At 39.7% G+C, this 12802-nt stretch overlaps 1 protein-coding gene across 1 annotated transcript; it reads right to left on the bottom strand.

The window, feature by feature from the left end:
• Positions 1-665: 665 nt before the first annotated feature.
• Positions 666-12172, bottom strand: LOC124867749 (importin subunit alpha-1-like). The gene is made up of 10 exons (XM_047364327.1): positions 11782-12172; positions 11552-11692; positions 8576-8664; positions 7672-7940; positions 6442-6536; positions 6019-6282; positions 3449-3682; positions 2802-2984; positions 2478-2627; positions 666-837 (listed from the first exon to the last, which is right to left on the bottom strand). Exons 1-10 carry the CDS (start codon positions 11845-11847, stop codon positions 751-753), a joined length of 1578 nt encoding a protein of 525 aa, XP_047220283.1. The 5' UTR covers positions 11848-12172; the 3' UTR covers positions 666-750.
• Between the last annotated feature and the right edge of the window lie 630 nt (positions 12173-12802).

Here is a 12802-nt window from a genome sequence, read left to right as displayed (position 1 = left end):
AAAGTTTCTCCAACATGGTTTTACTGAATTGACTACAGCTCCCAGTTTGAGTTGTTAAAACTAAACGTTAACATTATTCTTCCTTCTTATCACCATTTGTGACCATCACTACCATCTATAGATTTATCTGCCAATTTAATTATATTGACTGAAATATAACAAACTTTTTGTCTTAGACAGTATTATGATGCAGCAACAATTTTGATAAAGTGCAGCTCTATAGTTATAGTTTTTAAAAGCTACACATACATCAGTCATAATATGTGTAGCTTGTTTCCTGTTATATAAACATAAAAGAGCTGAGGGATTCATTTAAATGAAAATATATTCAACTACCTCACTGATATTTTGACAACCATTAAGCCAAATAAAATGTTTTAAAGTTGCATAAGGTATGAAAAATGCCAGTAAACAACTCTCTCAGTCACTTAAAATAAAGTATTAAAAGGCACTAAATCCATTTACCGAATGTTTTAAAATGTTTAAGCATTAAAAATGAGCACAGTGTCACCTAGTGGTGATACGGGTACAGTGTTCACACCAAACGAAATGTTTTCCTGTTCTTTACCTGTTCATGTCAAAATCTATAATTAGTCTACACCCCCGTATCTGCACAAGTGTGTAAGTAGAAACAACAATCAAGATAAAACAAAATTAAGCCAAAATTAAAAGGAATAACATTTATTTACAAATATTTTTCAAAAGTCTAAAAATGTCAAGTTTTTGGTGTCAGAAACTACAGTGAACAAGTTAAAACTGGAAGGTGCTTTGGTCTTCAGGGATGTAGAAGGCGTAGCAGTCCGTGCTTGCATCTGGAACCAGAGACCCGTCTACATTCTGGAAGACAAAGAGAACAAGAGCAAAAAGGGATTAACTAACCACTAAAAGTGCTGCTATTTTTACTTTTTTTCAAACAAAATAAAAAAGGTACAAAGGTTCACAAACTACTGTAGGAATCTAACTTGGTCTTGGATAATCCAGTTCCTATGCATCTGTAAAACTAACCTATGCTGCAATCTAAAATTAGAAATGTTATTGGAAATTTATAAATAAACAAATAAGACCAGACTACTAGTCCTATTCAAAAAATAAGAATATGTGTTCCGATGCGGTTTGTTTGTCAAATTAAAAGCAAGTTTACAAAATAACCTTTAAGCAGGTATTAAAGCTTTCATTAAGCCCACAACTCTGTATTAAATTCTTTTTTTATTGGTCTGATGTAATGTTATAATCTTAAATGTAATTTTGTCAGTAGTTGTAAGTGGGACATCATCATATTTAACAAATAAATGCTTTAAAACATCAGGTTGTCCATATACTGTGTTTCACAGTGAATCTAGTTACTAAAATAAATGATATGTTCCGATTATTTTACAGTGGGTCCCAGTCTCTATAGTATTAATTCTACAGATGCAACTCTTAGGCCTTTCTAGGCTGATACTAATTTACAGTTTTAGGTCTGACCTGCTGAGTTAGATTTTGACAGATTCCGATTTTTTTAAGAACTACAAAACATAAAAAGAGAAAAAGTAATGTGCTGCAGTTTCTTTAATAGAAGTAGCAGTTTTTAGTCAAACAAAAATTAAAGGTCTTGTGGGATTGCCCCCATTTACGCATCAAAACAGATGCATCTAACATTTATCTGATTTTGTTAAATTCAAATGAAGTGCACCAATGTAGTTCCTATTGGTTGATGCATTTATGGACTGAAAACTGTTGGTATTCTTAGTTGTGAGGCACTTAATGGATTGGGAAACAATTCAGCAGATGAGAGAGAGATTTTTCAGTATTTGAACTGATCAGATCATTGGTCAGAGTCAAGAGTCTATTTCAGCCTTTGGCTTATTGATTGGTCCAATGTTTTAATTAATCCCTGCTCTAAATGTTTATAAGGTGAGTCTTAAATAACATAAGTTTAGTGAAACAAAAGCGAGCTGTTATCATTTTGATTTCCAAACAAACCTGTTTTGTCGATCATCTCCCCACTACATCAAAAACCCTCCATCTCATTTGTATTATCTGACAATGGCCAGATGGCAGACAGATATATTCACAACTTTAGTTACTCATGTAACCATGCTCTTTCCTAACATTCAAAGCTTGGAAACATGTTTTTCAGCACCTAGCCTCAACCCGAGAAGGAACCTGAAGGGAAATTTGTTTTGATACTCAGGGGAGAAAAAACGCAAACCTTCTTTTTAACTGTACATGTTGCAGTTCAAAGATCCATAAATATGGAAATGAATCAGACTAAACCAAATTTTGAAACTTCTTGTAAAGCCAGAAATATTTGCCGTTTTGAAAATGTCAAATGCCAGCATTATACCTCACTGCTCTGTCAAGACTTTCAAAGTCAAACTGCATCCAAATAAGATGCACAATCATTTCCTTTTTCAGCTGACTCAAAATTCTCTGGTTTGCCAAAGAAACCAAGCTGCAGTTATGTTTTAAGAGTCCAAAAGTCTGAATAAAACTACCTCTTCAGAGAAGAACTTGTCAATAAGGTTCAGGGCGGACTTGTAGACAGCTTCGTTGTCATGTGTCTGTAGAGCCTCGATCTTGTCCAGACCGCCCAACTCTTCAATCATCTGGCACATTCTCTCCACCTCACCAGTGCTTTGGGCCATCTGTACAGAAAAGGAAACAAATATTTAGGACAGAGTTCAACGGAAATGTTCTTCTTGCTTTCAGTAGAGACAACCAGAGGAATAAAGCTGCTTTAGGAATACGTTCTTAAAATTCAGATGCCAACATGTATCCTTTCTAACATGTACTGGACTGTGCAGTAACTGTTATCACACCTGTAAAATGTTGGAGACAGCTTCCAGGATCACCAGGGTCATCTTGCTGTCTTTCACAGTCAACAGGTTGAACAGAGGCTCCAGCACATTGCAGTGGACGAGGTAGGCCACTTGGTCTACTGTTCCACCGCTGGTGTAATTGGTAACAGCCCACACAGCCTCATTCTGGGTCTTGTAATCCCCCTGAAAATGTTATAAAAACAAGCATCAGAGATACTGGACATTTAAAAACAATTTTTTTTCACCAAGAAAATAAAGTGAGTCTTCACAGCCTTTTTTCTTGACCCACTTCTTGCTTCCCATCTCATCCGATTTACTTCATTTCAGTGTATATTTCTAGTCATTCTTTCTATTTAAGTGGGTTCACAGTGAGGAGGAAGAGCTGTGGTATTTTTTTCAGAGCAAGGTCAGGAGACTGTGTTTTAACATTATAGCTTACAATTACACACAGCAATGCAAATACACTATTAGACATGGAAGCATTTCTTCTGGCAATATAAAAATAAACAAAAAACATCTCAATTTCTATCGATATTCAGCCCATAATACCTAATAATAATTAATGTAGGTCATTGAATAAAACTTCCACTGAACAAAACTTCTACTCCTCTAAATGTTCACGTTAATCTGAACTGCTGCACTCTGACCTGCTGAAGGACCTCCACCAGGATCGGTACCAGGCCCACATTAATAACTTCCTGAATCTGGCTGCTCTTGCCGGCACTGATGTTGGACACCGTCCAGGCCGCTTCTTTCTGGACGCCGGGCTTGTGGTGTCTCAGCAGGCCCGGGAACATTGCCAGGGCACCTGCGTTCAGCACACACTGGGTCTGCTCATCGGTTCCAGTTACAATGTTGCCAACTGATCTCAAAGCTGGAGTCTAAGCAGGGATGAAAAGTGAGCAGATTATCTGAGGAACTGAAACTCAGCCTAAGAGCACGAGTGAGGGACTTTCTGAGTAGTCATTTGTATTAAGGAGACAATAATAAGAGAAAGGCAATGAGAAAAGTGCAGGAAATCACAACCTCATATTTAACGTTTAATTGGACATACTGTAGGAAAGTCTGCAGGGAGACAAACCTATTTGCAATGACACTGACTGCTATGTTGGAACCAAAAGTGCTTTTTCAGGGTTCCTACACATGTTCTTGGCAAAATTCCCCACTTTTCCAGAATCAAGTTCCCAGAGTGTCACAATGGTCAGATTTTAATATGGAAGCTGGCTGGCTAGATGATGACATAGGGTATAAAGTCTTCTTTTAACTCTAAAAAGAAATTCAAAAATCATATTCCAGACTTTTCTAAACTATTCAGGAAACCCACTTTTTGAGGATTTTGATAAGAATCCTGAATCAAAACTCAGCTGGTCAATATGAGCAATAGCTCTGATATTTTTATTCAGCCCAGGAACTAGTTGTGAAGTAATGTTTAAGGTAACATAACCATAAAGTTTTATTCACTGCACAAAGCTTAATGAAAAGAAATGTACAGGTCCTTCTCAAAATATTAGCATATTGTGATAAAGTTCATTATTTTCCATAATGTCATGATGAAAATTTAACATTCATATATTTTAGATTCATTGCACACTAACTGAAATATTTCAGGTCTTTTATTGTCTTAATACGGATAATTTTGGCATACAGCTCATGAAAACCCAAAATTCCTATCTCACAAAATTAGCATATTTCATCCGACCAATAAAAGAAAAGTGTTTTTAATACAAAAAACGTCAACCTTCAAATAATCATGTACAGTTATGTACTCAATACTTGATCGGGAATCCTTTTGCAGAAATGACTGCTTCAATGCGGCGTGGCATGGAGGCAATCAGCCTGTGGCACTGCTGAGGTCTTATGGAGGCCCAGGATGCTTCGATAGCGGCCTTTAGCTCATCCAGAGTGTTGGGTCTTGAGTCTCTCAATGTTCTCTTCACAATATCCCACAGATTCTCTATGGGGTTCAGGTCAGGAGAGTTGGCAGGCCAATTGAGCACAGTGATACCATGGTCAGTAAACCATTTACCAGTGGTTTTGGCACTGTGAGCAGGTGCCAGGTCTTGCTGAAAAATGAAATCTTCATCTCCATAAAGCTTTTCAGCAGATGGAAGCATGAAGTGCTCCAAAATCTCCTGATAGCTAGCTGCATTGACCCTGCCCTTGATAAAACACAGTGGACCAACACCAGCAGCTGACACGGCACCCCAGACCATCACTGACTGTGGGTACTTGACACTGGACTCCTGGCATTTTGGCATTTCCTTCTCCCCAGTCTTCCTCCAGACTCTGGCACCTTGATTTCCGAATGACATGCAGAATTTGCTTTCATCTGAAAAAAGTACTTTGGACCACTGAGCAACAGTCCAGTGCTGCTTCTCTGTAGCCCAGGTCAGGCGCTTCTGCCGCTGTTTCTGGTTCAAAAGTGGCTTGACCTGGGGAATGCGGCACCTGTAGCCCATTTCCTGCACACGCCTGTGCACGGTGGCTCTGGATGTTTCTACTCCAGACTCAGTCCACTGCTTCCGCAGGTCCCCCAAGGTCTGGAATCGGCCCTTCTCCACAATCTTCCTCAGGGTCCGGTCACCTCTTCTCGTTGTGCAGCGTTTTCTGCCACACTTTTTCCTTCCCACAGACTTCCCACTGAGGTGCCTTGATACAGCACTCTGGGAACAGCCTATTCGTTCAGAAATTTCTTTCTGTGTCTTACCCTCTTGCTTGAGGGTGTCAATAGTGGCCTTCTGGACAGCAGTCAGGTCGGCAGTCTTACCCATGATTGGGGTTTTGAGTGATGAGTTGACGTTTTTTGTATTAAAAACACTTTTCTTTTATTGGTCGGATTAAATATGCTAATTTTGTGAGATAGAAATTTTGGGTTTTCATGAGCTGTATGCCAAAATCATCCGTATTAAGACAATAAAAGACCTGAAATATTTCAGTTAGTGTGCAATGAATCTAAAATATATGAATGTTAAATTTTCATCATGACATTATGGAAAATAATGAACTTTAACACAATATGCTAATATTTTGAGAAGGACCTGTATACAAAGATCAGTCAGTTAGAAACAGAACCTCATTCTGCAGAGAAAAATATGCTTCTGTGCAGCTTTGGATTGTATGTTGACGTTAATCCTATATTGCATTTTGTCTAAAAAGGGTCATACATTCCTACATATGACCCATTTGATAAATGGACAAAAAGCTAAACAACACTCACCACAACAGAGAGCTCCCCACAGGCAAGAAGCTGTACAAGACGAGGGACGACTCCAGCCTTCACCACCACCTCTATCCTCTCATTGGAGCCATCGGTCAGATACGACACAGCCCAGCAGGTGTCGGCCAAGACCTCACCGTTATTGTGGTGGAGGAGCTTCAGCAGAGCTGGAAGCATCTGCTCAACGGCCAGCAGGGAAGGGGCGGGGTTCTTGTGTCGACACAGGTTGGAGAGCGTCCAGGCCACATTGAGCAGGTAGGCAGGCTGTTACAGTGAGTTAGAAGCCCCGTTGTTATTATGAAAAGTCTGACAGCATGACACGAATTTATGTCAGATACTGAACAGACTAAAAAACAATGTTGCTGTGCAATGAACAATTACTATTGGAAACAACACAAACAATAATATATGAGAGACACTTACTGGTAACACAGACAGGTCAGTGGATAATACCAAGGCGAGGAGAGGCTGAAGAACACCATGACTGATTACCAAGTCTCGGCCGTTGGGTCCGTCACCTGAAGGTAGCAAGGAAGTCATTTTCAATCAAAAGAATTCACACACACTGAACTTTTTGATTTTTTTTTCACTTTACAACCAAAAACTTTGACATATTTTACTGGTATTTATGTGACAGAACAACACAAAAGTAGTGCATTATTGTGAAGTGAAAGAGAAAATGATTAACGATTTCTTTTTTTTTTCTGCAAACAAAAATATGTGACCTGCATTTGTATTTAGCCACCTTTACTCTCATGCTACTACATACAATCCAGTATAAACAATTGTTCTAAGAATGAAATAGAGCCCCTCTGTGTGTAATTTATTCTCAGTATGAATACAGCTGATCTGAAAATGGTTACTCTGGAGGAACGCCCTAAACATACAGCCAGAGCTATAATGGGATGGTTTTAATCAAAGAATATTTGGTTAGAATTGTCCAGTCAAAGTTCAGACCTAAATCTAGTAATAACATGATCCAGCAGGTAGGTTCTGGAGAGCAAATACTTCCGCTGATTAGCCTTGTTCCTTTGCACCATTTCTTCACATTAACTCTTCCTACTCTTCTGTTAAACACTGCTGATCCAGCTAAACATTTTGCTACGAAAATACAAATCTATACAACACTGGTACCTAAGCACATTTACCCTGCCCCTCTGGATTCTAGTCTTTGACCATTCACAAGATTACTAATAGTTTAAGGTCATTTCAAACAGTTTCCACATGTCAGCTGAGACTCTGGACATACAACTGCAGACTAGGGTTTTAAGTAACAACAACTACAAAGAGATGATGAGTTATTCTTAGAGATGCACGATATATCCAATAACATCAGTAAAGCTGGGCCAATATTAAAACCCGCTGTTTATTTCCTACTTGTTGTCGTTTGTGTATGTGTTTTCGGGAGGAGGAGGTAGTTAGCCATGTGGTATTTGTTTGGCCACGTGACAGCGATAGTGATGCAGTGCAGGATGTGGGTGTTTAACTGAAACAGAGAAGCAATGTCAGCTCTGTGGCTGTTTTTTTCAGTGTCAGAAGGGTAAGGAACTATAATATATGTAATTCCGGTAAATATCAGTTAGCAGCCATAACAGCAATATTAATATCAGATATTGATATTGGTGCATCCTTAGATCTTTCAGTCCACCATACCTGCAATGTTGCCCAGAGCCCAAATGGCCTGCTCGCTGATGTGCTTGTGGGGTGATGCAACCAGCTTGATGAAGGCTGGGATGCCCCCCGCCTCCACTACAGCAGCCGTCTGGTCTGAGGTCCCTGAGGCAACATTAGTCAGGGCCCAGGCTGCCTCAAACTGGATGTGGGGGGACTCAAACTGAGCCAGAAAGTCTACAAGTCTCGGGATGATGCCTGCAGCAATGATGCTGTCAACAGGTGGTTGCTTTTCTTTGGAGAGAAGCTTTCTGAAATTTAGGGGGAAAACTGCAGTTGGCAACTGATGACAGAAAAGTAACTTCGAGCTTAAATACTTGCCATGCTTTTCCAATGTTGCGAAAGTTGGAATGTAACTTAAAAGGCAAGACGTGTAGGAAGCAACTAAAAAAATCCAAACTATTTTCTTTGCGGTAAAAAAAAAACCTCCAAAGCCAAAATCTGATTATCTCCCCATTCAGTTAAAAATAATGTGAAAGACATGTTATAGCACAATACATTTAAATGCAAACCTGGGTAGAACAGCTCATATATATTAAGTCTTATGGAATTATTGTAAATATATTACCTCTCCTGAGTTGCTCTTTTGTCCTTCTGTGCTTTTTGTAGTTAAAAATGTTCTTATTTATATAAATTACAATTACCATTACATAACTGAATAACTATAAACAACAAAAAAGCAACAATAAAACAAAGAAGTTTAAAACAAAAAGTTTAAACATAAATTAAAAAACTTCAAATGTTTTTTGTCGTAAAGATCTGCAAAAGGAAAGAGAGTCTTCGATTCATTTCAATTTAAATTCCACCTGCAATATTTTTACACCAAAAGATTCTTATTTTAAAAAGGAGTCTTCAGCATAAAATAAAACATTTAAAATGGTTTTACCTGGCTGCCTGCGTGGCCAGCAGCTGACGTTCTGGATTAGGACTGATTACTCCTCCTACTATCTCCTCCAAAGACCAATGCTGAGGAGGCTTTGGAAACAGAAACCAAAAAAGATTACCGCCTAGTAAGAGCAGTTAAAAATAACATTCCCTGAATGCCATGTTGGTGGGGAACTGCACTGGACTGTTCTTAAAACACTTGTGAAGCACTGTGAAATGAAGAACATCTTTCCGACAGTTATCGTTTGCATGTTGATACTTAGGTTTGCACTAAACGTGAACTTTGGTCAGGTTGTGCAGTAAAGTTTGATCCTTGTTCGTATTGGTCTCAGTTCAGATGTGATGCATGTACAGGTCCTTCTCAAAATATTAGCATATTGTGATAAAGTTCATTATTTTCCATAATGTCATGATGAAAATTTAACATTCATATATTTTAGATTCATTGCACACTAACTGAAATATTTCAGGTCTTTTATTGTCTTAATACGGATGATTTTGGCATACAGCTCATGAAAACCCAAAATTCCTATCTCACAAAATTAGCATATCATTAAAAGGGTCTCTAAACGAGCTATGAACCTAATCATCTGAATCAACGAGTTAACTCTAAACACCTGCAAAAGATTCCTGAGGCCTTTAAAACTCCCAGCCTGGTTCATCACTCAAAACCCCAATCATGGGTAAGACTGCCGACCTGACTGCTGTCCAGAAGGCCACTATTGACACCCTCAAGCAAGAGGGTAAGACACAGAAAGAAATTTCTGAACGAATAGGCTGTTCCCAGAGTGCTGTATCAAGGCACCTCAGTGGGAAGTCTGTGGGAAGGAAAAAGTGTGGCAGAAAACGCTGCACAATGAGAAGAGGTGACCGGACCCTGAGGAAGATTGTGGAGAAGGGCCGATTCCAGACCTTGGGGGACCTGCGGAAGCAGTGGACTGAGTCTGGAGTAGAAACATCCAGAGCCACCGTGCACAGGCGTGTGCAGGAAATGGGCTACAGGTGCCGCATTCCCCAGGTCAAGCCACTTTTGAACCAGAAACAGCGGCAGAAGCGCCTGACCTGGGCTACAGAGAAGCAGCACTGGACTGTTGCTCAGTGGTTCAAAGTACTTTTTTTGGATGAAAGCAAATTCTGCATGTCATTCGGAAATCAAGGTGCCAGAGTCTGGAGGAAGACTGGGGAGAAGGAAATGCCAAAATGCCAAAAGTCCAGTGTCAAGTAACCACAGTCAGTGATGGTCTGGGGTGCCGTGTCAGCTGCTGGTGTTGGTCCACTGTGTTTTATCAAGGGCAGGGTCAATGCAGCTAGCTATCAGGAGATTTTGGAGCAATTCATGCTTCCATCTGCTGAAAAGCTTTATGGGATGAAGATTTCATTTTTCAGCAAGACCTGGCACCTGCTCACAGTGCCAAAACCACTGGTAAATGGTTTACTGACCATGGTATCACTGTGCTCAATTGGCCTGCCAACTCTCCTGACCTGAACCCCATAGAGAATCTGTGGGATATTGTGAAGAGAACGTTGAGAGACTCAAGACCCAACACTCTGGATGAGCTAAAGGCTGCTATCGAAGCATCCTGGGCCTCCATAAGACCTCAGCAGTGCCACAGGCTGATTGCCTCCATGCCACGCCACATTGAAGCAGTCATTTCTGCAAAAGGATTCCCGACCAAGTATTGAGTGCATAACTGTACATGATTATTTGAAGGTTGACGTTTTTTGTATTAAAAACACTTTTCTTTTATTGGTCGGATGAAATATGCTAATTTTGTGAGATAAAAATTTTGGGTTTTCATGAGCTGTATGCCAAAATTATCCGTATTAAGACAATAAAAGACCTGAAATATTTCAGTTAGTGTGCAATGAATCTAAAATATATGAATGTTAAATTTTCATCATGACATTATGGAAAATAATGAACTTTATCACAATATGCTAATATTTTGAGAAGGACCTGTAGATTGTTACAGAACAGTGAAACCAAAAGAAAAAGAAAAAACATGAAAAGAAGGACCAAGTATTTGATTTCAGTTAGCAATGTGCATAAACACATTCAAACGAGCATGTTCATGGGTGGAGTTCACTTTTTTGGAGAACTTTGCACCCAACGATGCTGGTGCTATTAAATACATTGAAAAGCAGCTGTAAACTAAGAAAGATTTACGACAAACTTTAGCTTCATTATGCAAAAAAACGGGTCACAGAATTTTCCGTTTGAAGTTGACAGCTGTGTGTACACAGTTCCTGTGCAGACCCAGTATTAAAATATGTCTGCCTCCTTCCATCCTTACACCTTATTAAAATTAAAGACTCTAACCACCAAAACAGATATATTATGCAGAGTTGTTTCTGCCATTAATGCACAGGAGCCTGCTGCAGGCAGGGAGTGGGCCCAGCTGGGGATTTGGAGGTAGACCACAGCAGAGATGAGCAGAGGAATCAAGATGTGCCTTGATGCATTCAGCCACGTCTCGACTTTGCTCCGTGACAAATATGACGAATGATTGAAGAATTTGTTCATGTTGGGACTTTGAATTTCAGAAGGTTTAGTAGTTGAAAAATTAGCATTGATGCCGTCAGTGATTCAGAACATCTTTTCTATGTTTTTTTTTTTTTTGATAGATTCTGAAGAAAATCGCATTTTTTGGTCAATTTAATTGGAATGTATTTTGATTTGAACAAAACAAATGATGTATTTTGATTTTTCTGCACAATTTACTGTGGAACTGAAACAAGAACAAGACTTTTAAGACACACAGCTTTGCTAAAAAAAAAAAAAATCCAATATGATTAACAGCAAGCCAATATTTTCGCTCTATTTTCCAAAATAAGCATAAAACCACAACTTATATGGTCAAATGAAGTCATGTATGGTTCCCATTTCTCAGAGTAACTGCATGAATTAAGAAGGTAAGCCCAGGAAATGGGTTTTAGCCTTTTTTTAGTGAACTCAGCTGCAGAGTGACTCACTAACCTGTGCGTTCAGGTGTTTCTCCTGCAGAGGGGAGCTCGGCTCCTCCACGGAGCTTTGCACATTTCTCCTCTTCAGGATCTGATCGTCTTTCTTAGCTTTCCGGAGCTCTACGTTTAATTCAGCTCTCCTGCGCCTCAACTCCTTAAAAAAAATAAAAAAATAACGTTCACACCCACATGAAATCAACAAGTTTAGCCGTTAACTGGTTTGCTGTTGTAGGCAGAACTCACATTCACGTCCTTCCCTTTGTTTTTGAACTGGAAGAGCCGAGCCCCGCTGTCCGTTTCGGCGGACATTCCTGCTGACCGTTGAGCAACACAAACTGACTACGCTAATGTTACGCAAACCGAACGACCAACTGAAACGGTCGTGCCAACCGTTTTTCATCACCTATCAACCGATTATTTTAGGCTAGCTCGTAAGCTAGTTAAGAGAGTGTCTCTTGAAGTCCAGCCCACGTATTTGGCTCCATGTGTTCCACTATACACAGAGACGAGCTGAAGAAAATGTCAATAACTCAAACATCAAGCAGAAACGAATACAAACCAGCAAATAAAGTTTTAAAACGTCGCTCGGAAAGTCGACATGTGCAAAGTGTTCGCCTTACGCGGAGAAAATGATGACGTCATGTATATAGCCCTGGTGTTCTGAATTACGATTGGTCAGATTTGCACAAAGCTCCGCCCTATTATGCCCGCGGTTTGAGAATGAACGCTACTGAAGTTAGCATCCGATTCACAGCTTCTTATTTGGAGCTTGACTAAAGGACTAGAAATAGAAATATCCTTTATTGTCCGACAGTGGGGAAATTTAGGTGTATCAGCAGCAAAGCAAAAGGCAAATGGAATCATGCAGATACACACACAGGTAAAAACATATATATATATATATATATATATATATACACTCCGGTTTCCTCCCACAGTCCAAAGACATGCCTGTTAGGTTAATTGGTTACTCTAAATTGCCCTTAGGTGTATGAATGAGTGTGTGCATGGTTGTTTCTGTGTTGCTCTGTGACGGACTGGCGACCTGTCCAGGGTGTACCCTGCTTCTCGCCCATAGATTAATGGAGATAAGCACCAGCTTCCCCACAATCCACTATGGAATAAGCGGTGGAAAATGACTGACTGACTGACTATACATAACACAAAAAAAATAAGAATAGGACACTGTACAGAAAGGGAAGAATTTACAACATAATAGGCCGTCCCCTGGGCCTCCTCCCGGTGGGACGTGCCTGAAACACCT

Source organism: Girardinichthys multiradiatus, chromosome 5, assembly GCF_021462225.1.
Source record: "Girardinichthys multiradiatus isolate DD_20200921_A chromosome 5, DD_fGirMul_XY1, whole genome shotgun sequence".
NCBI lineage: Eukaryota > Metazoa > Chordata > Actinopteri > Cyprinodontiformes > Goodeidae > Girardinichthys > Girardinichthys multiradiatus.
Note: the sequence above shows the minus strand (reverse complement) of the source record. Positions and strands in the feature narration are given on the sequence as shown.